Here is a 22,372-nt window from a genome sequence, read left to right on the forward strand (position 1 = left end):
GTAGCCGGGGCCCTTCCCCCGGGGCCCGTGTGCCACGGCTCGCGTGCTGCTCAGGAACGTCCCGCGGCCTCTCACGGCCAGGCTCCCAGGGCGGGGTGGCGGAGCCTGAGGACACAGCCGCGGAGGGCCCCCGGCTAGCTGGGGTCGGCGCTCGGGGCCCGCTCTGACCGCGCCTTCGCCCCTCCCCGCTGCTGCGAGCCCCCTGGCACCGGCGAACAGACGGACACGCGGATCCGCCGCTCGCGGACGGGGTCCCGGGTCGCACTGCGCATGCCCCGCAGTCATGGCCGGCGGGGGCGGTGGTTCGCGGCGGCGCGCTGCGCGCGGCGGTAATTAGTAATTGTCCTCCTGCTCCCGGGAGGCGAGGCGAGGCGCGTGGGGCGCGGCTTCCCCGTGGCTGCGCGGCGGCACCCCGGCCGAGGGGCAGCCGGGCCGATGGGACCGCAGCCTCTCCGCGCCCTGTAGAGGTTCCCCAGAGAGAAGCACGGACCGGTTCCGAACCCTCCGGACCGCCCGCGGGGCACCGAGCCGGCGCGCGGGGCCGGGCCGCGGGACGGCGAGGCCGCGGAGAGGTGAGTCCCGCAGCTTCGGGAGGGGACAGTGGAGGCCCGGCTTGCGCGGGCATGGTTGGGCTTCGGGGTCCGGCGAAGGAAGGACTTTAGGAGGAAGCAGTCTGTCCGGTTCACCTCCCATTCGAAGAAGGTACTGGCGTGCTTAAAAATAAAAAGCCTTTGGAAGCAGTTTCGTGTCCTCTTTCCCGTTTTCTCCACTCGCCCCTTTTTCCAGGCCCTTGCCCTTCGGCTTTCTTTTTTCTTCCGCACATGCTGATTTGCCGGGAAGAGAAGATCGCCCGGTCCGCGACCGCCCTAAGCATCCTCCCTGGAGAAAAGCGTGGAGCTTCCCGCTGAACCATCCGTCTGTGTCCGTCCCCACCCACCCCGCTCCTTGCCTCTCTCTCTCTCTCTCTCTCTCCTACGAATGATTTCTTAATCTTTCTCTTCTGCATATTATTAACTGAATTACCAAAACTTCGGGCCCTGAAAATTCTTCTTTCAGGAGACTAGCCCTGTGGTAGTCATACTTCTATTTTCCAGGGCTCCCGGGATGATAAGCAGCAGTGTGCAACAAATGACAGTTAAGGAGCACCTGCACAGGCATTCGTTCGTGTGGTTTCTCAAGTCATCCGTCACATATGTATCATTACCAGCTTTTCCAGGTGCAGGAAACAGCTGAAAGTCGTACATCTAGGTTGCCCCGTCCTTGCTCCCTAGCTCCGGAACCCAACCCCTAGCTTCTTCGGCTGAAGGCAGGTGAATTTGGTCACAATCACGTCCTTCGTTGGTGCTAGACATCTGCGGGGTCCTGAGATATCAGTTCATCCACTTATCTGGACTATAACTTCTGTATTTAACTGAGCTCTGTTTTTCAAGACTCACCTTGGTATTTTTATACATGTAAAATGGGCTCTTTATTTTTTTTACTCTTTTAAAGGTCTTATTTTTAAGTAATCTCTGCACTCAGTGTGGGCTCAAACCTACAACCCCAATATCAGGACCCCCAAGCTCCACTGACTGAGCCAGCCAGGCACCCCAAGGCTCAACCTGATTCTTCTCTTTGGAGTGTAGGCCTCTGGTTCCAAACACTATTGTGTGGATGAGTGATGATAGTCTGTGATAAAATTTTCACTGTTTTACAGCTACATAAGAATGATACAGTTTTTTTTTAGGAAGTTTAATTTACTTCAAAGGGTGTTATTTTGCAGTCATTCAAGAGAATGAGATCAATATAAGAACCGACCCAAAAAGTGTCATTTGTTGAGTGGGGGGAAAAAGGATCCCGGTTGTGTGAAGGAAAAAGGACACATCTACTTGAGTATGCATAGAAAACATCCTAAGGGATATACAAGAGAGTGACAAAACTAGGTACCTTTGAGGAGTGGGATGCGGGGAAGAGGCCTCAAATTAATTTGTACATAGTTAAAAAAAAGTTTCAAAGGTGAATTATTTTGATATTACCATTTCTACTTTTTTATATATTAAAAGATTATCCTATGAACAATGATGATGGGGGGCTAGTTGCGTTTTGTGTTGAATCCTTGTTCTTACCTGATGATCCCTTTTGAGGGTCCACAGAGCAGTAATAGGTTGCCAAGTATGGCTGTGACCACATGAATATCCAATTTCTGAATTACTGTTAATTTGCAGTGCTAATTATGGTCTCAGCACTCAACTATCCTATAGTTGTTGCACGTGTTTTAGCAATGCAAGGGTAGAGGAGCCTAGGACTCTTCATATTTCCTTTATATATGTAATTCTTTATATTTTCACATGTAGTACTACACAGTCACACTAAATGATGCTCTGTAAACCTTGATTAGTATTGATTTTCAGCATAAGATTTCTTAATTTGTTTTAAAAGTGAAGGCAAGAATATTTTTTTTTGTCTTCTCTAGGAAGGTGCAATGGCGAGGAATTTATCTGTAATCTTGATTCTGACCTTCACCCTGTCAGTCACAAATCCCCTTCATGAACTAGAACCAGCAACTGCTTTCCCTCAGACCACTGAGAAAATTATTACAAATTGGGAATCTGGCATTAACGTTGACTTGGCAGTTACCACACGACGACATCATCTACAGCAGCTTTTCCACCGCTATGGAGAAAATAATTCCTTGTCAGTCGAAGGATTCAGAAAATTGCTTCAGAATATAGGCATAGATAAGGTTAAAAAAATCCATATACACCATGACCATGACCATCACTCCGACCATGATCACCACTCTCACCGTAATCATGCTGCTTCCAATAAAAATAATCGGAAAGCTCTTTGTCCAGACCATGAATCTGATAGTTTGGGTAAGGATCCCAGAAACAGCCAGGGGAAAGGATCTCACCGATCAGAGCATGCCAATGGTAAAAGGAATGTTTTAATCAAGGATGGTGTTACTGCTAGTGAAGTGACCTCAACTGTGTATAATGCTGTCTCTGAAGGAACTCACTTTCTAGAGACAATAGACACTCCAAAACCTGGAAAACTTTTCCCCAAAGATGTGAGCAGTTCCACACCACCCAGTATCACAGAAAAAAGCCGAGTGAGCCGGCTGACCAGTAAGAAAACAAATGAATCTGTGAGTGAGCCCAGAAAAGGCTTTATGTATTCCAGAAACACAAATGAGAATACTCAGGAGGTAAGATGAATGCTTTTCGTTATGCCTGCTTGTTTGTCCATCACCTTTTACCTTTAGTTGCACGGAGTATATAGTAAAAATGATGACGTTATTGAAAAGAGACGTTATTTCTTCTTATCCAGACACTTGGCCCAAAGGCCCTTGTCCCTGCTATGTTGTAAACCTTTCTGATTCAAAATTTGGGGGATCATTTTTTGGTAAGAATGTTGCTGGCAGCTGAAACTATTTTCTAGTATGATATTTAAAATGCATGTGGAAAGCAGTAATCAAGGTTAGTTTTGGATAAAGTCTTTTTTTTTTTTTTTTTTTTGGATAAAGTCTTTAAAAGGTGAATATTGTTAATGAAAAGTAGAAAACGAGATAAAAAGCAGGAGTTAGAATCCCATGTTTTAGGGAAAGGTGTGGTTGAAGGCACAAAAGAAGGCATGAAGAACAATAGTGTTACCTTTTTGGAAGAGAAATCTCAATGACTTATGGAGTGCTGAAACTGGAGCAGCTACCAAGTATCATGTGCTAGACAATCTAAAAGTCTGGGCAGCGGGATCCCTGGGTGGCGCAGCGGTTTGGCGCCTGCCTTTGGCCCAGGGCGCGATCCTGGAGACCCGGGATCGAATCCCACATCGGGCTCCCAGTGCATGGAGCCTGCTTCTCCCTCTGCCTGTGTCTCTGCCTCTCTCTCTGTGACTGTCATAAATAAAAAAAAAACCTTAAAAAATAAAAAATAAAAAAAATAAAAGTCTGGGCAGGGAGGTTCTGAATTCATATGTTGTTCCTAGACTAGACATCCAGACTGTACACAGTTTTCCTTGGCTGAGAGATGTCAAGAACAAGGAATTAGTTGGTATGCATTAATAGGCAGAACTTAAAGAGTTCTTCATTCAAGTCATTTTAGGACTGTACCAATTCCTAAATAATCCTAACGGTCATTCCCATTGTGACACCAGTAATAAAGTTTTTCCTGAGTAGTTTTGGCCAAGAACTATGAAAATTTAAAATAACTTTACAGAAGATGAGAAACAGGTGCTACTGCCAATTTTTTTTTTCTTTTTTTTTTTGGGGGGGGGGGGGTAAAAAGGGAAGCTTAGATTACCTAGAGGGGATTCTCTTCAAACTAAGCTTGTCATCTAATTAAGCTGTTGAAATAGCTGCCTGCTGGTACAAGTTTGTTTTATTAACCAGTCTTGCCCTCCACAAGAGTAATTTACCTAATTTAATATTCTCTCGTAGGTATTTTGCCAGGTTTATAGAGTTTGCCAAGTGTACAGACCTGATCTAAGTATTGCAAGTATAGTCATTGCTGGAAGAGTGACGTGTCTTGGGCTTGTTTAGGCCACATAGGGTAGCGTTGGTACTAAAACAACGTATTTCTCAATCTCTAATGAACTCCATTTCAAAATTAAAGCTCATTTCCTTAATAGGTTTATACAATGAGTTAACAGGCTTGTGAATGTCCATTTATCCTCAAGGTTATTCCACTCGGGGCTTTCTGTCTAGATTAGTAGCAATTTAACTGCTTCCCCCAAGAAGAAACAGGCAGAAGAGGTGGGATATCACCATTGTGACATAGTATCTCAAGGGAACTTGAGGCAAGTTCCGAAGTACTCAAGACTAAAAGTTGGTTTTAATGCATTAGCTTGAAAAAATAAAGTAGCTTCAGTATGGAAAGGGTATTGGTTGTATCATCAGACAACTTTTTTGGATTGGTATGCTTCTTGGTAATTTTCACTGCTTTGTTTCTTGCAGTGTTTCAATGCGTCAAAGTTGCTTACATCTCATGGCATGGGCATCCAGACTATGCTGAATGCAACGGAGTTCAACTATCTCTGCCCAGCCATCATCAATCAAATTGACGCTAGATCATGTCTGATACATACAACAAGTGAAAAGAAAGCTGAAATTCCTCCAAAGACCTATTCTTTACAAATAGGTAGAGTTGCCTTTTTTTTATATAAAAATAATTTCAAGTAGGTAAGTTTATGCTGCACTTTTCCTTACATTTACATCAAGCTATTCATTTTTTAGTATAATTCCAAGTATCTTCATTGTTCTCTGCCTTGAATGTGAAGAAAGCAGGCCGGTTAGCCTTGCCTTCAGAAAAAAAACAAAAGAGATTATAACTGAGGCCATCCCACAGGAGATCAGGGCCTCTAAAATTTGGGCATCTTATATGTTGTCACACTGTTTCAGAAGGTCAAAGTTAATACCCACTGTTTAGGAGCCTAATTCTGGCATGTTCTTATTAATAAATGAAACTAGGATAAGTTCTGCTATAGTGTAGACCCGTGTTACTCAAAAACTATGGTAAATAAATAATTGCTTTGTTTACTGAGGAAATTATTGAATTCTCGGTTTCTTTCATTCTTCTTTTATTTTCCTTTTTTTAAAAAAAAAACTCTTCTCAAAAAAAAAAAAAACAAAAACAAAAAACTCTTCTCTCTTCCATAATTTAACTATATGGGAGTCCACTTCCCAAATCATCTAGAGTTCATCATTGGTAACCATTTTCTCTTCTCACTCCCATCTGAAGAACTTTCCACCAGACTTCTGCTCTTTACCAGGAGGGTTCAGTCAGATTGTTCATTTGTTGCCAGCACCAGATTTCTTGGTTATTGCTCTATTGCCACAGCCCCATTCACTGAGTTGCCACTTGCTTTGACAAGTTGCTTTATGCCACTCTTTTAAAGCTTATCAATTGTATAATTTTTCTGTTGCTGTGTTTTATTTGACAGCCTGGGTTGGTGGCTTCATAGCCATTTCCATCATCAGTTTCCTGTCTTTGCTTGGCGTTATCTTAGTGCCTCTCATGAATCGGGTGTTTTTCAAATTTCTCCTAAGTTTCCTTGTGGCACTGGCCGTTGGGACATTGAGTGGTGATGCTTTTTTACACCTCCTTCCACATGTAAGTACAGTCATTTGTCCTACTAGTATATTTTGTTCAGTGAAAAACATTAATATGTTTTTGGTTTGTATTAGAATTCTTCGTATTGATATAAAAGGTTCGAAGTTTGATTTAGAAGAATTGAGTTTAGAATATATTTGGTAAAAAAAAAAAAAAAGAATATATTTGGTGACTAAAAGCTGTATTTTTGTGCTAGGCCTTAACATATGTTTGTGGTTTGTTTTTTTGCTTTTTTCTTTAAGAGAATTTACTAAATACAGATTAACTTTCTGGACCCAATTAATAAAAGACAGATTCTGCTCAGATAGTATTACTGTGACAGATTGCAACAACATGAATTATCTGCTTATATTAGTGTAATTGCCACAGAAATAAAAACTGATTCTCTACTCAAGAAATGAGTTTTCCTGTAGAGTTGGATTTATGTGTGTAACTAGAGATTGACACTCACTGACACGAGTAAATTCTAAAATAACTTGAGTAAAGTTTATTTAAGAGCCCCATTAAAAACCTCAGATCAAGTATTTGGATCTCATCTTTTAAGTTTCCCTTAAAGGTTTACAGGTAAGTGGGGAAAAGAAATCATTCTTAGAGCTCTACATATCTCATCATGTTCCATTCTGTAGTGAAAAAATGTTTTGCCATGATAAGCTCCTTGGGCCCCACTGGTATTCAGGAATACCTGCTGCATCAACCAGCCTGTGTAGAGTGTATCCTGTAGCCACCCCCATCTCAATCCTGTTGGTGTGCTCCACGTCCCCTTCCCTGACATGCCATAGTGTTAGTTCCCCCGTGGACAGCTGGGGTGGTGTACCCGACCTCAGATACCTGCCAGGGCCCAGGGCACAGATTCAGCATCTTGTAAGCACAGTGACAGGACTAATATGGGCTTTTTCAGTTTGGAGTATAAACTGTAAACACTGCCCATTAAGTCTAGCAGTTCCCTGTTACTTGTGGCCATGTTGACTTTTCAAACATTGAAAATACCTGCTACCTGTGTGAGAGTCATTAGGGAACATATCTGGCTTCACACTAAACAAATGCATGCCATTAAGTGCCTTAGCACTTGATACGTTAAGCTAGCAGCACATGAGTCATTTTAATGTATTAAACTTGCCCTCAGCACTGAAGTATCCCATTAATTGCCTAATTCCGAATGGTTTCATATTTGACTTATTGCTTACCCAATTTTTCTGACATGTATGAAACTAATGAATTTATGAAACACATACTGTTTTTCCTGTAGTCTCACGCAAGTCACCACCATAGTCACAGCCATGAAGAATCTGCAATGGAAATGAAGAGAGGGCCACTTTTCAGTCATCTGTCTTCTCAAAACATAGAAGAAAGTACCTATTTTGATTCCACATGGAAGGGTCTCACAGCTCTGGGTGGCTTATATTTCATGTTTCTTGTTGAACATGTACTCACGTTGATCAAGCAATTTAAAGATAAAAAGAAAAAGGTAAGAAAAAAGTACTGTGTACCTCTATGCATCAGACATTTACGTGAGTGGTATTCTTTTTTTTTTTTTTTTTTTAAAGATTTTATTTTATTTAATCATGAGAGATACAGAGCAGGAGAGAGAGAGGCAGAGACACAGGCAGAGGGAGAAGCAGGCTCCATGCAGGGAGCCCAATGTGGGACTCGATCCCGGATCTCCAGGATCACGCCCTGGGCTGCAGGCAGCCCTAAACTGCTGCGCCACCCGGGCTGCCCCGTGAGTGGTATTCTAACTAGACTGTTAGCTGAGTTTGTCCAGTGGTATGATCTTCATTCAAGAGGGTTTCAGTACCCTGAGATAATTTTGTTCCCAGAGGCATTCATGGAGAGCTATTCTCTATCTCAATAATCCTGGAGTTCTCTATTTTCAGTATTCCCTTCAGACTCTTGAGAGGCTAAGAATGGCAAAGGATAAACATCTGTGTAAGAGCAAAAAAGGCACAAGCAGAGTCCTCAAAGTCTGAAGCATCATGATTATGGCCTTGATGGTGGTGATGGTTTCTTGGGTATATATACCCAAATTCATTGATATATGTGTGTGTGTGTATATATATATATGTATATATATATACACATTAAGTATGTACACCTTTTTTTTGTCAGTCACCCCTCAGTAAAGTGTTGTGGGTATTTTTGTTTAAGTGGAGTTTTTTTGTTGTTGTTTTTTATTTTTTCTTAAATAGGCTCCATCCCCAGGGTGGAGCCTAACATTGAGGCTTGAACTCACAACACTGAGATCAAGACCTGAGCTGAGATCAAGAGTTGGACACTTGGGGATCCCTGGGTGGCGCAGCGGTTTGGCGCCTGCCTTTGGCCCAGGGCGTGATCCTGGAGACCTGGGATCGAATCCCACGTGGGGCTCCCGTTCCATGGAGCCTGCTTCTCCCTCTGCCTGTGTCTCTGCCCTCTCTCTCTCTCTCTCTCTCTCTGTGACTATCATAAATAAATAAAAATTAAAAAAAAAAAAAAAAAGAGTTGGACACTTAACTGACTGAGCCACCCAAGTGTCCCTATGTGTTTTGTTTTTTAAAGAAGTATTGTGGATACCTTGTTGGTATTGGTAGTTATGAATAACTGTTGTGCTTAACTTTAATGTTTCACCCAGTAGCTGAATATTCTGTTGTCTTTCAGAAGGCTTGTGACTTTCAAAGTCTTGTCCTTAGCAAATTGCTGCCAGAAAATAGTATGAAGCCAAACCGTGGGCTTTTTATTTCTGGTAAAAACACCCCATGAAAAAAAAAATTAAAATTAAAAAATTTAAAAAAATTTTAAAAACACCCCATGAGTCACCTATGAATATCTGCCCCCTTTTGAACTGATGTGACCAGGCAAGCCAATCAAAAGACTGTCCTAATGGGAATTCTTAAAAAGGATATGTACACATCTTAAACGTTTTAATTTAAAACATTTGTACATTCATATTCTGGTCATTTGATGGTGACCAAGATTTTCTCTGACTCAGAGTTCTATATGATCATTTCTTTTCTGTAGCCATGCTCCTTCATCTACAATCTCCAATTTTGGTTTCTCTCAAATTGAACAAGAGGTTACACACTTGGAAAGCTATTTGAGAGTAGAATCTAGGCTTTATAAATTTTATGCAACAACTTGTCTTTGAATCTTTCAAAAGCATTCAGCTTAAGTTTTCATAGAAACAACTATTCTCACCATCATTTCACTGTTCATATGTAATTAAATTGTGCAATTAACAGTAAACAAGCCTAACTGGCCTGAAGGGGTTTGAAAACAAACGTAGTTGGTTCTTCCGGAGCACGGAGCTCACTGTGAGAAACAAGTGCATGTGCGAACAGGAGAGTTGCCTCCTTTTCCATCCTATGAATATTTGCCCTTAAGGATTTGACATTCACTAAAACCTCAAGTTACAAATTTTGAACTTTCTCTTTTCTGAACCTAAAGTTAGAGGAAAGAAGTGAAATAAGAATAACTTATTCTTTTTTTCTTTTTAAGATCTTTTAAATTTATTTTTGTGAGAGAGAAAGAGCATGAGCAGGGGAAGGAGCAGAGGGAGAAGCAGATTCCTTGCTGAGCAGGGAGCCCAACAGGGGACTGATCCCAGGACCATGAGCTCATGACCTGAGCCAAAGGCAGATGCTTAACTGACTGAGCCACCCAGGCGCCCTAGTTTATTCATTCTTAATCTAAGGAGTCATCTTCCATGTTCCCGTCATCCCAGTTGCTTCACTTGGACTGATTTGAGGGTATATCCTACTTGTTTACATTCTCTGGAATTCTTTCCTTAAAAAAACAAATGATCCTTTTTAGTTTTCTTTTGGTGGAGGTTTGGAGATTTGTTTGTTTTACTCTATCTCTAGTTCACATGCCGTCATTTCTTTAACATGGTCGTTTCAATTTATTTTTCAGATTTTACCTTAAGCTTTTCTTAAGCTTTTAAGAAGCAGACTCTATTATTTAATACAGAACGATTTTTTTCAAACTCTAGGTTATAACTTAGTTGTGAAATCATTCTTCTGTCATGACCAGTGTTTTTAAAGGCAGCAGTAATAATACAGTATGTTTTACTATATATGCATACTTTGACTTATAGTCAAAGAGGTTTGATGATCTCTTTTCTAAAATAATTTCGACTGAAAAAAAATAAAATAAAATAAAATAAAATAATTTCGACTGGAATATAAGCTCCTAAGAGCCAGGACCTCTACTATATCTCCAATGCCTAGAGTAGCATCTGGCACATGATAGATAGTTAACAAATATTTGTTGAATATATAAGAAACATTAAATGGCAAGTAAGCATAGGTTCTATACAGACTTCCCACAGGAGTTTTGCAAATGTTACTTGTTCTCTTCCTTTTTAGAATATATTGACTTTATCTTTTGTTAGAGGTGTCCAGATCTTAGCATTACTCATTCAACAATTTTAAATTACATTTGTTCTCTCAAAAAGAACAAAAACTCTTCCTTATATGATGAGTGTTGAGAACTTCTTCAGCCTTGTAACAGTACCTAGGATTTCCCTTAAGATATCTATTCTGTACCCCTAAGAGATTCCATGTATCATACCATTTATGTCAATCTGAAATCTCTATATTCAAATTAGGGTTACATCTCATACTTGATATAGATAGTTGGACTTTTATAATAAATTCAGCCTCAAAAGCTTTTTTTCTACCAGTGAAGGTTATTGCTCACACTCGGAAGCTCAAGTCATCTATGATATCTCCCTTGTCCTCATATCCAAGCTAGTTTTAGTGAATACGTCCAGAGCCTTTCCATTTCTCTCCGTTCTTGCTATCATTCTAGTCTAAGCCATGCTTATCTCCTACCTGGGTGATAGCAGCCCCTTCCAGCTGTCCTGTCTACAGTGTTTTATTGTTTTCTTCTCCCAGTTCAGAGAAGAGCAAAATGATTTCTTTAAATGGAAATCTGATGGAAGTTGTACCCGATCATTGAAAATCCTTCCTTCAGCAACTTCCTGATATTTATAGCACAAAGTCCACACTTTTAACTTAGTTTGCTTTGTCTCAGTCTTCTTCTGCCACCTGGCCTCTAGCCCCCTGTCTCTGACCTACTAAGCCCCAACCACCTTGCACTCCTTTCATTTCTGGGGTGTGACTGGCCCCTTCATATTAAGAGCCTTCCAATGTGCTATTCTCCCTACCTGGGACCCACCTCTCTACCACCCACCCTACCCTCCCCCACAAACTCCTGCTTATCTCTAGGTCTTGGTGTAAGGATCACTTTCTCAAGGAATCCTGTCCTGGGACTTAGTTAGGTCTTGTTATACACACTCTTATAGCACTATGTGTTTTTACTTTGTAAAACATACTAAAAATAACAATCAAAGAATTATTTAATCATTATATCTGTAAAGCCTCCCTCCCTGTGGATGATAATCTTCATGAAAATGGACACTATGTGTATCCTGTTCTACATTATATTGCCAGTACTCAGCAGAGGGAACAATATAGATCCCCAATACTTATAAAATGAAAGAATTGGTTAAGCTATAAGTGCTAGGGAGAGTCCTTGCCCAACAAGAAAGAAAGTGTTAACTGAAGTGATATAAAATATCCTAAATTTATTGTCATAAGTATTGAAGTACTTTCTCTGTTTAAGGAACTAAGCTAGGAGTAGGTATAGAGATGTGTCCGTGTGCTTGCCTTTAAGATCTCTTATAATCTAAGAATGTACAGATATTTTATATGCTATCAGAGCTAGAATGAAATCTTGGGTCTGGTGGTGATTTTTTAAGTAATTGAAAAGTACTGCAAATAAGAAATATATTACTTGTGTGACCGTTTTCATCATTTTGAGTATTATTTTTTGTGTAAATAAATCATGCACAGGCACCATTGTTCAAACGGTGACCTTTATGCTTGGGCTCAGAGATAAGGACTGTATCTCAAGCATGGTATTCAGGTGGTTAAAAAACCTAGTGATAAATTTGAGGCTAACTACTAGAGATTTGTTTAAAAAAAGAAAGCTTGTTAATGGTGTTTTATTATAGGAAAAGTATTTTAGTTTTAATAGCAAACACCTAATCAGTGTCAGGGTATAGTTTTAGGTTATAAAAAGTATGCGAAGTATATGGGTTTCAGTGTCCAAAAGAGGGATGGAAAGAACCAAGCAATTGGTTAGCAGGTCACTAAATGCTGCAGAAAATATCTCTAGTTGGTTCTAAATTGATAACCTGCGGCAGAGTTCAATTTTAATATGCATATGAATCATCCAGGCATCTAATTAAAATCCCTGTGCTAATTCATTAGGTCTGAGGTGTGGCCCAAGATTGTTCATTTCTAACAGGCTCCCAGAGCACACTTAAGGTAGATGACGTAGGGGACATTGAAAAAGATGAATATGTAATATTGCAACATTTCTTAATGCTAAAGCCTTGATGCTTCATCTTCCTGAGCAGTTTTTATGCCTAAAACATAGGACGAGGTGCTGTGTAAATTAACTACAGGCCCTGCCTGCCCTTGGATGATTTTCATCCCAATAAAGGTTTGTTACCTGTTGTCTTTCTCTGGATCTTTTGCTTAGCTCTTTGTTTACAGTTGTACACATAAACATATCAATGATTTTAAAGTGTTGCTTTCCCTTGTCATTTTAGAATCAGAAAAAACCTGAAACTGATGATGATGTGGAGATTAAGAAGCAGCTGTCCAAGTATGAATCTCAACTTTCAACAAATGAGGAGAAAGTAGATGCAGAGGATCGTAAGTCTTAATAAATCTGAGGGCTAGAGGAAGTTTAATGCTCTGTGGTTTGCAGGCAGCTTGGACTATCAGGAGGAGAGAGGACCTGTTCCTTTTTAAATTTTTTTTTTATTTTTCAACTTTTGAAATATGTCATACCTTTTCTTTTTCATTGCCAGTAAGTTGTTTATATTATATTTACATTTATTCTATGATTTTTTTATTTTGAATTCAGACATACAGAAAAGTTTCAAGAATAATACAAAGAACTTTGTATTATTCTTGTATTATACTGGGGGATGTATCTTTCATACATCCCCCAGTTATTTTACCTACCCTTATTCTATTTCTTTCTCTCTTTCTCTGAGTATATATACATACACTTTTTTGCTAAACCATTTGAAAGTAAGTTACAAATGAGATGTCTCTTTATCCTCAAATGCTCAGTATATGTTTCCTAAGAAAAAGCACATTGTCTTTTTTTTTTTTTTTAAGATTTTATTTATTTATTCATGAGAGACAGAGAGGCAGAGACATAAGCAGAGGGAGAAGCAGGTACCCTGCTTCTACCCTATGGGGAGCCCGATGCATGACTCAATCCCAGGACCCTGGGATCACGACCTGAGCCAAAGGCAGATGCTCAACCACTGAGCCACCCGGTGCCCTGAGGGCATTATTTTATATAACCACGGTTCAGTTACTGAAATCAGGAAATTAATTTTGATACCATGTTGTTGTCTAGTCTCTAGACCACATTGGTTTTTTCCAGTTGTCTTATGATTCCTTTATATTTTCCCTCCACTGAAAAAAAAAAAAAGGTCCAGAGTATAGTCCAGAATCAAATGTTGCATCAAGTTGCCCCTCATTTGGGGTGTTTCTAATCTTTTTATGACTAGATTGATCATTTGGGGCAGAAATAACCACAATGTGATACTGTATCTTTTTCAGTGATATATTGTGCCACTTGACACGATGATTCATTGTCATTGTAAAGTTATTATTTTTCCTATAACTTGACTGTTAGCTTGGCATTTCTTACGGGACAGATTGAGTTAAGATTAAAATTTAATTTTTATTTTTTATTTTTTATTTTTTTAAGATTAAAATTTTAAACTAAACTCCTCGCCATTACCTTCATGGTCCGACCCTACCCTCTACTCTCTCCCATTGTTCATTGTGTACAGTCTCACTGGCCTTCTTTTCATTCTGTGAGCACACCAGGTTTATCTCTGAGCCTTGTTCTGTTTGGAACCCTCCTATCAGATCTTCACATAAATTCCTGCTCCCATCATTTGGGGGTCAGAGACCTTCCCTGGTCACCCAAAGACAAAGGTCTCCCAGTTATTGTCCTTCACATTACCCTTTTCTGTTTTTGTCCATGCTTTCCAGTGCCTTATAGGACCTTATTTGCATATGAGTTTCTTTATGAAATGTGGCTGTCACCCCACAAGAACATAACTTGCTTGAAGTTAGAGATTTTGTCATGCTTCCTTCCATCCTCAGTTCCCAGCAGGTACTTGGCTAGAGTAAGTACTCACTAGATAGTTGCCAACTAACAAGGGAGAAAAACTGCTTCGTTGCTACTGTCTACTTGTACAGTTTCCTGTCCACATTTTGTTTTTTAACATACTTTTTTCTCTAAAAAGTGAGTAAAGTGTTCTTGCACTTCTTGTGTCTATTCTTCAACCTTTTTAATGGAGTCCAGTGAAATATATAACAGTGAGAGGGAATAGCTGCCCTGGAACTGGACCACAATGTCAGCAATATTCCCAAGAAAAGTGTGATCAGTGGACAGGGCAAAGGGAAAAAACAAAACGTTTTGTTGCAATTTACTTTTCTTTGCACAAGTAGATGATAAATGCTCTTTGGTGATCATTGTATTTCAAATGTTTGTTTTTCCTTGAAATTTGCCCTCAAAAAAGAAGTTGGAGGACAGAATTATACATGCTTTTTATTTCCAATTTTCAGTATTTTTCTTAAGTGTTTTTCTAAAATAAGTATGTGCTGCTTTTATAAGGAAAAAAGTCATATTTCCAAGTGTAAGGCAGATATTACACTGTATGGTAACTAAATGGAGTTTAAATTAAAACTTGATGGGCAGCCTGGGTGGTTTAGCGGTTTAGCACTGCCTTCAGCCCAGTGCGGGATCCTGGAGACCCAGAACCGAGTCCCACGTCGGGCTCCCTGCATGAGGCCTGCTTCTCCCTCTGCCTGTGTCTCTGCCTCTCTTTCTCTCTGTCTCTCATGAATAAATAAATAAAGTCTTTAAAAATAAAATAAAATAAAACTTGAGGGGCACCTGGGTTGCTCAGTCAGTTAAGCATCTGCCTTCAGCTCAGGTCATGATCCCAGAGTCCTGGGATCAAGTCCTGAGCAGGGAGCCTGCTTCTCCCTCTCTCTCTGCCACTCCCCCTGCTTGTGCTCGCTCGCTCTCTTTCTCTGTCAAATAAATCAAATCTTAAATAAACAAATAAATAAAAACTTGAAAAAGGAAAAATATAAGGAGGCAGAAGAAATCAAGGGGGAATCTTGAGGGTAGTTATTGCGGGTTAAAGTTGAAAATCCATTCTTAATATGTGAGACCATTACTAAAATGCATTAAAACCTGTTGGTGTTTTACATTAGCAATACTCTGTTTAGTTCTGCAAGTGAGAAACTTGCCACGCTCTAAGTTATTTTTTGAGTTTGTCAATGGTTATGTTTGAAATGTGTCCAAGCACATTAACAAAGCCTTCTGACTTTGACCCAATGTCCGTTATGTTTATACCTAGGACCTGAAGGCTATTTACGAGCAGACTCACAGGAGCCCTCCCACTTTGATTCTCAGCAGCCAGCAATCTTGGAAGAAGAAGAGGTCATGATAGCTCATGCTCATCCACAAGAGGTCTATAATGAATATGTACCCCGAGGGTGCAAGAATAAATGCCATTCGCATTTTCATGATACACTCGGCCAATCAGATGATCTCATTCACCACCATCATGACTACCATCATATTCTGCATCACCACCACCACCAAAACCACCACCCCCATAGTCACAGTCAGCGCTACTCTCGGGAGGAGCTGAAGGATGCCGGCATCGCCACGTTGGCCTGGATGGTGATCATGGGTGACGGTCTGCACAATTTCAGCGATGGCCTCGCAATTGGTATGTCTCTACATGTTTGCTTCCTGTTGGCTGACTCTGAAAATGTCATGTGAAACCACCATTCCACTTTCAACAAAGAATAGGGCAACTGTGATAAAGCTAATTACTTCTAAGATTATCAGAATGTTATTTCTTCTGTAGCTACTTTGACAATGAAGTACTCAATAAACGTTAGATAAGATTAAGTGCTACAAACTGCCTACCCCATTACGTAAGCAGTAACTGAAAAGTTGTTTTTAGTTTGTAGTCTTACAATCAAGCTCTAAGATGTATGGAGCATCTGGTTTTTGGGGGTTTGTTTTTTTGTTTGTTTATTTTTACATTAAAGTTCCCTTATCTGCAATATAAACAATATTAAGGTACAAGATGCTTTTGTTCATCATGTTTTATATTGAAGGAATCTTGGCATATCTGATAAATTCAGTTACCAAAAAATTATCATTCTACAATATGAATAGAGAGTTTTTGCTATTAAATTGTTCTATCATGATCAAGAGATAGTAGAATACTTAAAAATTGTAGTAACTTGGTGCTGGAAGGAGCAGTGGAAATAGTTACAAGTTAGGCAGCTGTGACCTGGCAAGGTGAACCACTTGTCCAAGAAGGCAGTGCTATTTTATAGCCAGGCAGAGAAGAGCCCAGGCCTTGGCTCCTGGAAACCTGGTGCCCTTCTTTCTCTATGTACTGTGCACAGCAGAAGCAACAAAGGAGGACATGCAAATGCTTGGTCAGACTTTGTAAGCAGCAATCAGTTAGTTTTATATAGTGTTTACTTTTAAAATGGAGAGAACTATTTGTCTTAGACTTTCCTTATTGACAGTGAAAGAATAAATGTAAACAAGTCTAATTACATAGTGAATTCTTCGGAGATCAGTGAAATATATTTGTACTCTTGACTGCTGCATTTTCTTCTAAACCTTTTAAATCTTTTTTTTTTTTTTTTAACATAAATGTTTTATGTGATAGCAATTACTTCTCAGGTCTGTGATAAGATTCTCTAATCACTCTGAAGCATAGTGGAACTTTCACTTCTAAATCATATCTGCTTGTGATCCACTGGGAAATCAAAACCTAATTGAATGTAATCTAGCGTTACTTGTAAAGAAGATGCAGAGTGCAGCTGAGAAAGTTCTGTTAATTCAAGACCAGAATATAATTCACTTCTTTTATCTCATTTTGTATGCTGGTAAGATTTAAAAAACAACAACAAAACACCCACAAAATAATGTAGCCAAACTTTCTCTGATTGATTTTTACCCAGGGGCTGCTTTTACTGAAGGTTTGTCAAGTGGTTTAAGTACTTCTGTTGCTGTGTTTTGTCACGAGTTGCCTCATGAATTAGGTAAGGGAACCACATAAACAGTATTTTCCAGGGGGATGACGTATCCTAGTGTCACTGGCTTTTGCTATTGATAGTTCCAGCAAGCTTCCTCATAATTTTTATACCTTCTACTAACCTAGCCAGCTTTCTTTTCTTACTGAGTATGTTTGTTCCCACCAGAACTCTGCTGCTATAAGTATGATTACACAGTTGCCCCTGGGGGATTACCAGAGAGATACCTGGGCCTCTTCTCATCCTCTTACCCTACCAAATGCCTTCTTATACCAGCATACTGGTGACATCAGTGATCATTATCTTCATATCTACAATATGAATAAGACTACACCAATCAAATTTCCCATTAACAGAGAGACATTGGCAAAGAGATCTCATTTAAAGGAGAGAGACATGGGCAAATTGTGTTTTTAATATTTTTCTCCTGTCACCAGGACTTAAAAACCTTCCCAGAGTTGTTCTAGATCCCAGTTCGTGTCCTTGTTTTTCTCCTTAAAGATAGATACATATTTGCACACACCTGTGAGGCCATTTTCAATTTTGTTCCTTGGCATGTGTTCTACCATTCAGAAACCTCTCATCTACCTGATGGATGCTTATAATCCTCAACATCTTGTTTATGTTCCACATTCTAGATCCTTCATATGCCATGAAGCCTCTCTTAGCTATTCTCAATTTCTCTTTTTATCCTTTTATAACTAGAGCACTAGACTCTCTAGCTCTTAATTATAAATTGCCTTTGCCATTTGCTGATCATTTCATGTGTGTTCTCTATCCTCCTCTTCTTTATGCCCGATTATAAGCCTGTTGAAGACAGTGCAAGATCACAAATTTTAATAAGTTCATAGTATTTATCATTCATTGACAGAGTGGGAGCCTTAAAAAAAAACTTTGGCTAAAAATACCTTAATTTATAGAGCTGTTAGGGTGACTTACATTACTACTGTTATCCCTGGGTAATTTTTTTTTATATTTTTTATTTTTTTTATTTTATTTATTTTTATTTTTTTATTTTTATTTTTATTTTTATTTTTTTATCCCTGGATAATTTTTAAGTTACTTTTTTTTTCCTCAAAAAAATTAGAGAATTTCTTAAATTGGGAAGTTTCTTGGGTATCTGAAAAGTGACTTTTTTCATTATTTTGTCCACTGTTTTGTTTTCTGTTAAAGGTGACTTTGCTGTTTTACTAAAGGCTGGCATGACTGTTAAGCAGGCTGTTCTTTATAATGCTTTGTCAGCTATGCTGGCATATCTTGGAATGGCAACAGGAATCTTCATTGGTCATTATGCTGAAAATGTTTCTATGTGGATATTTGCACTTACTGCTGGCTTATTCATGTATGTTGCTCTGGTTGATATGGTAAGTTTTTAAGAAGTCTAATTACAGTGTTGACTAACAAATAGGGAAAATGATCAGTGAAACCTCTTAAAAAAAAAAAAAAAGATTTGAGACAGAGAGAGAATGCCAGGGTGGAGGGCAGAGCATAGGGAGAGAATCTCAACAGACTTCCCACTGAGTGCTGAGCATACTCAGGGCCCAATCCCAGGACCCAGAGATCACAGTCTTAGCCAAAACCAAGCTTAACTGATGGAGCCACCCAGACACCCTGTGAAACCTCATTTTTAAAAAGGCTTTAGTGGGGCAGCCCTGGTGGCTCAGTGGTTTAGCACCACCTTCAGCCCAGGGTGTGGGATCCTGGAGACCCAGGATTGAGTCCCATGTCAGGTTCCCTGCATGGAACCTGCTTCTCCCTCTGCCTGTGTCTCTGCCTCTCTCTCTGTCTCTCATGAATAAATTAAAAAAAAAAAATCTTTAAAAAGTCTTTAGGGCAGGCCTGGCTGGCTCAGTCAGTGGAGCATGCAACTCTTGATCTCAGGGTTGTGAGTTCAAGTCCCACATTGGGCGTAGAGCTTACTTTTAAAATAAATTAATTAAAATTTTAAAAAGGCATTAGAGTAAATGCAGTAATGATAAGTGAGTCTGTATAAGTTAGCATAGAAAATACAGGTTCTTTGGAGTTTATCTTTTTGGATTGTTAATCACAAGCACATCTATCCTGCCTAATATAAGTTCAGGATACACAAAAATATGTGCCCTTTTCTGATGAGAGTAGAATCTCAGTAATCAGGCATTTGATTGTGTATAGATTTTTCAGAAACCCAGCACAAGCCTTGTATTGTTGACATACTGTGTGTATACTTCAGAATGCTCATAATTTCCTTACTGATAGACAAAGGAGTTACTTCTTTTTGTCACCAAAGTCTGCGTAACAATCCCAGTCAGTCTGATTAAAATTTTATTTTATATGTAAAGTTTCCATATCTCTGAACTTAGGTAAGCCACATGTTAGTGTTTGGTTCAGCTACAGTCAGTAACTAAAGCAGAGTAATCAATACAGATCTTCGTTTTATAGTGAAGCAAACTGGACGAATATAAGTTTTGACCAATTGAGCATACTGTGAATAATCATTGTTAATTAAACTGGTGGGAAATACTGTGTGACATTATTAGCTAGAGTCAGTGTGTATATGGTCCTGTTTTAAGGGGTTGTCTCTATATCCATCTACAAATAGAGCTAATATTACTGCCCTGTAAATTCTTCTAAAAACTAATCTGTGGTTCTGAAAACTTAAATGTTGCTCTTTTTTTTTTTTTTTTTTCTTTAAGGTACCTGAGATGCTGCACAATGATGCTAGTGACCATGGATGTAGCCGCTGGGGATATTTCTTTTTACAGAATGCTGGGATACTTTTGGGTTTTGGAATTATGTTGCTTATTTCCATATTTGAACATAAAATTGTGTTTCGTATAAATTTCTAGTTAGGGCGTAAATGCTAGAGTAGTTTAGAAAAATATTGCTGTCTGTAGTTTGAATAGGTCATAGGGAGATGAGAGTTCATATGCTGTGATATGCAGCCTTTACGGTTAGTGGATTTCGTGATTTTTTTTATTGAATATTTCCATTTGTTACACTTACAAGGTCAGTTATGGTGGTAACACAAAGGTACGTTTTAATATTTAAGTTATTCTATTTTGGGAATATGAGCTATATGTGCAATTTACCAATTTTACCAGTTTATTGTATAAACAAGAGATTTGGCATGACATATTCTGTATATTTCAGGAAAAATGTCTTTAATGCTTTTTCTAGAACTAATTTAACACAGTAAGCCCCATGCTGGATGTCAAGCCTCTGAAGAACTGTTGGCATTTAAGAATAAGGATACACAGAAAGCCTGAGATACCAATAAAGCTCGTACTGAATTTTAGCTAAGAAATAGAAAAAGAGAAGAATCTGTAAGAATTAAGAAGCCACAGATTTCTTAATTAAACTAAGTCACAAAATTGGCTACAAAATAGGGAAAATCTAAATTAAAAAGGCAATATTAGTAAAGTATAGAGTACATTCATAAAACATTCTTGTCAAAGTAAAATAACCCACAGTGAGCACTTTTTACTAATTTAGTTGTAAATTTAACTTTGTAAAATAGAGAAGTCTAAGTATTTTTAATGAATTCAAGCAACATATAGCTTAACGAAGAAATCGGAATGTTAAAATATTTCTGTGGAGTTATACCAGATGAGTATGAGTAAGTCTATGTATGACCAGAAAACTTAGATATTGAATGTTCTGGTTATCTGATTTACCAAATGTCAGCATATTTGAACTTTGAGATAGGCAAGGACATTAAAACCATATTGAGTATAATTTGACTCCTTGGATTCAGAAAGTATTTTGGTATCTTTCAGTGCTTCAGTGTTGTCATAATGAGCAATTATCATTTTTATATGTAGTACTTTAGACATACTAGGGCTGTCTGTGGCATTCTCTAGATGTTGCTTTTCTACAAAATAAATTCCCCATGTCATCTTGATATCAAATATATGATTTCTTTTTTTTAACCTTCATAACTATTTGTAAGCATACAGCTCATATTATTTTTAAGCATATTGACTCTGTTGTGCAGTAGATCTCCAGAACCTTTTCATCTTGCAGAACCAGATCTCTATATCCATTAAACAATTTATTTCCTCCTCCCACAGCCCCTCATAACCACCATTTTATTTTCCGTCTCTGAATTTGAGATGTCTGATTTTCTTAAGTATCATCCAGATTATAGTATACTTATCAATTCACTTATATTATTGGGTGGCATTCCTCAGTTTTAAATTCTATACCACAAAGACACTTAAAAAAAAATTAACCCACAATTTGTTCCAACCTGCCCCTAATTTTTCTTATATAACAACCAGAGCCTTAAGCTTGAGAAGAAGCATAGATACCCTACATTCTAAAGAGAATCAGAAAAAAAAAAAAAAAATGGCCAAGGCCCATATCCCACTGCGGGGCCTACTGAGAGTCAACTGGACCAGCATTTCTATTCCCCAGCCAAATGAAAGGGATGGATATGGGTAACAGGAGAACTTGGATTGAGGGTACTTTAAAGGATGACATGAAGCATCTCCACTAGATGAATTACTCTGCTTCAGAATCCTACCCACAGACCTACCTCACTGCTGAGATCAGTGCAAGATGAGGAAGTTCTGGAAGAGCTGGAAATGTCCCTTGAATTTGAGGAACACAGACTTGACTTATCACAGATTCTGAAGGTGGAAGAACTGTACCAACCCACAAAACAGAATGAACTGGAAAGATAGTTACCACTCAAGCGTGAACTAGGTAGTGGAGACATGGGAGATTTAAGGAGTTTGTTTCCATGACTTCATATGGGGGAGAATGGAGATTAGAAGAAAATATAGGAGCTGTAGAATATGAATCAAAAGCTGATTTCTGAGGGGAAAACTTGAAAGACTGATAGAAAAATACACAAGTAATACCTTGAATGAAAAAGACCTTGACATAGAGGGATGCCTGGGTGGTTAAGTGTCTGCCTTCCGCTCAGGTCATGATCCCAGGGTCCTGGGATAGAGCCCCGCATCAGGCTCCCTGCTTATTGGGAAGCCTGCGTCTCCCTTTTCCTCTGCCCCTCTTCCCTGCTCCTGTGCTCTGTATCTCAAATCTTAAAAAAAAGAAAAAGACATAGGTTATGTATACTTGAGAACATTATGGATTAATTTTCTGAAAAATATAAATGTTTACTAAAAAACAATAGACAGT

General features: G+C 39.0%; 1 protein-coding gene across 1 annotated transcript; it reads left to right on the top strand.

The window, feature by feature from the left end:
• The first annotated feature begins 438 nt into the window (after window positions 1-438).
• Window positions 439-21,135, top strand: SLC39A6 (solute carrier family 39 member 6). The gene is made up of 10 exons (XM_025429118.3): window positions 439-572; window positions 2,453-3,187; window positions 4,931-5,114; window positions 5,917-6,086; window positions 7,333-7,551; window positions 12,682-12,787; window positions 15,538-15,915; window positions 17,177-17,257; window positions 18,422-18,612; window positions 19,921-21,135. The coding sequence occupies exons 2-10, from the start codon at window positions 2,462-2,464 to the stop codon at window positions 20,071-20,073; spliced, it is 2,208 nt and encodes a 735-aa protein (XP_025284903.1). The 5' UTR covers window positions 439-572; window positions 2,453-2,461; the 3' UTR covers window positions 20,074-21,135.
• Window positions 21,136-22,372: the final 1,237 nt, after the last annotated feature.

This window comes from Canis lupus, chromosome 7 (assembly GCF_003254725.2).
Source record: "Canis lupus dingo isolate Sandy chromosome 7, ASM325472v2, whole genome shotgun sequence".
NCBI classification, from domain to species: Eukaryota; Metazoa; Chordata; class Mammalia; order Carnivora; family Canidae; genus Canis; species Canis lupus.

Bases quoted from the DNA above. Each gene is read 5' to 3' on its own strand.
- SLC39A6 (XM_025429118.3), top strand. From the start codon at position 2,462: ATGGCGAGGAATTTATCTGTAATCTTGATTCTGACCTTCACCCTGTCA. The intron at 6,087-7,332 runs GTAAGTACAGTC...TTTTTCCTGTAG, and splicing joins TTTTACACCTCCTTCCACAT to TCTCACGCAAGTCACCACCA. The intron at 7,552-12,681 runs GTAAGAAAAAAG...TTGTCATTTTAG, and splicing joins TTAAAGATAAAAAGAAAAAG to AATCAGAAAAAACCTGAAAC.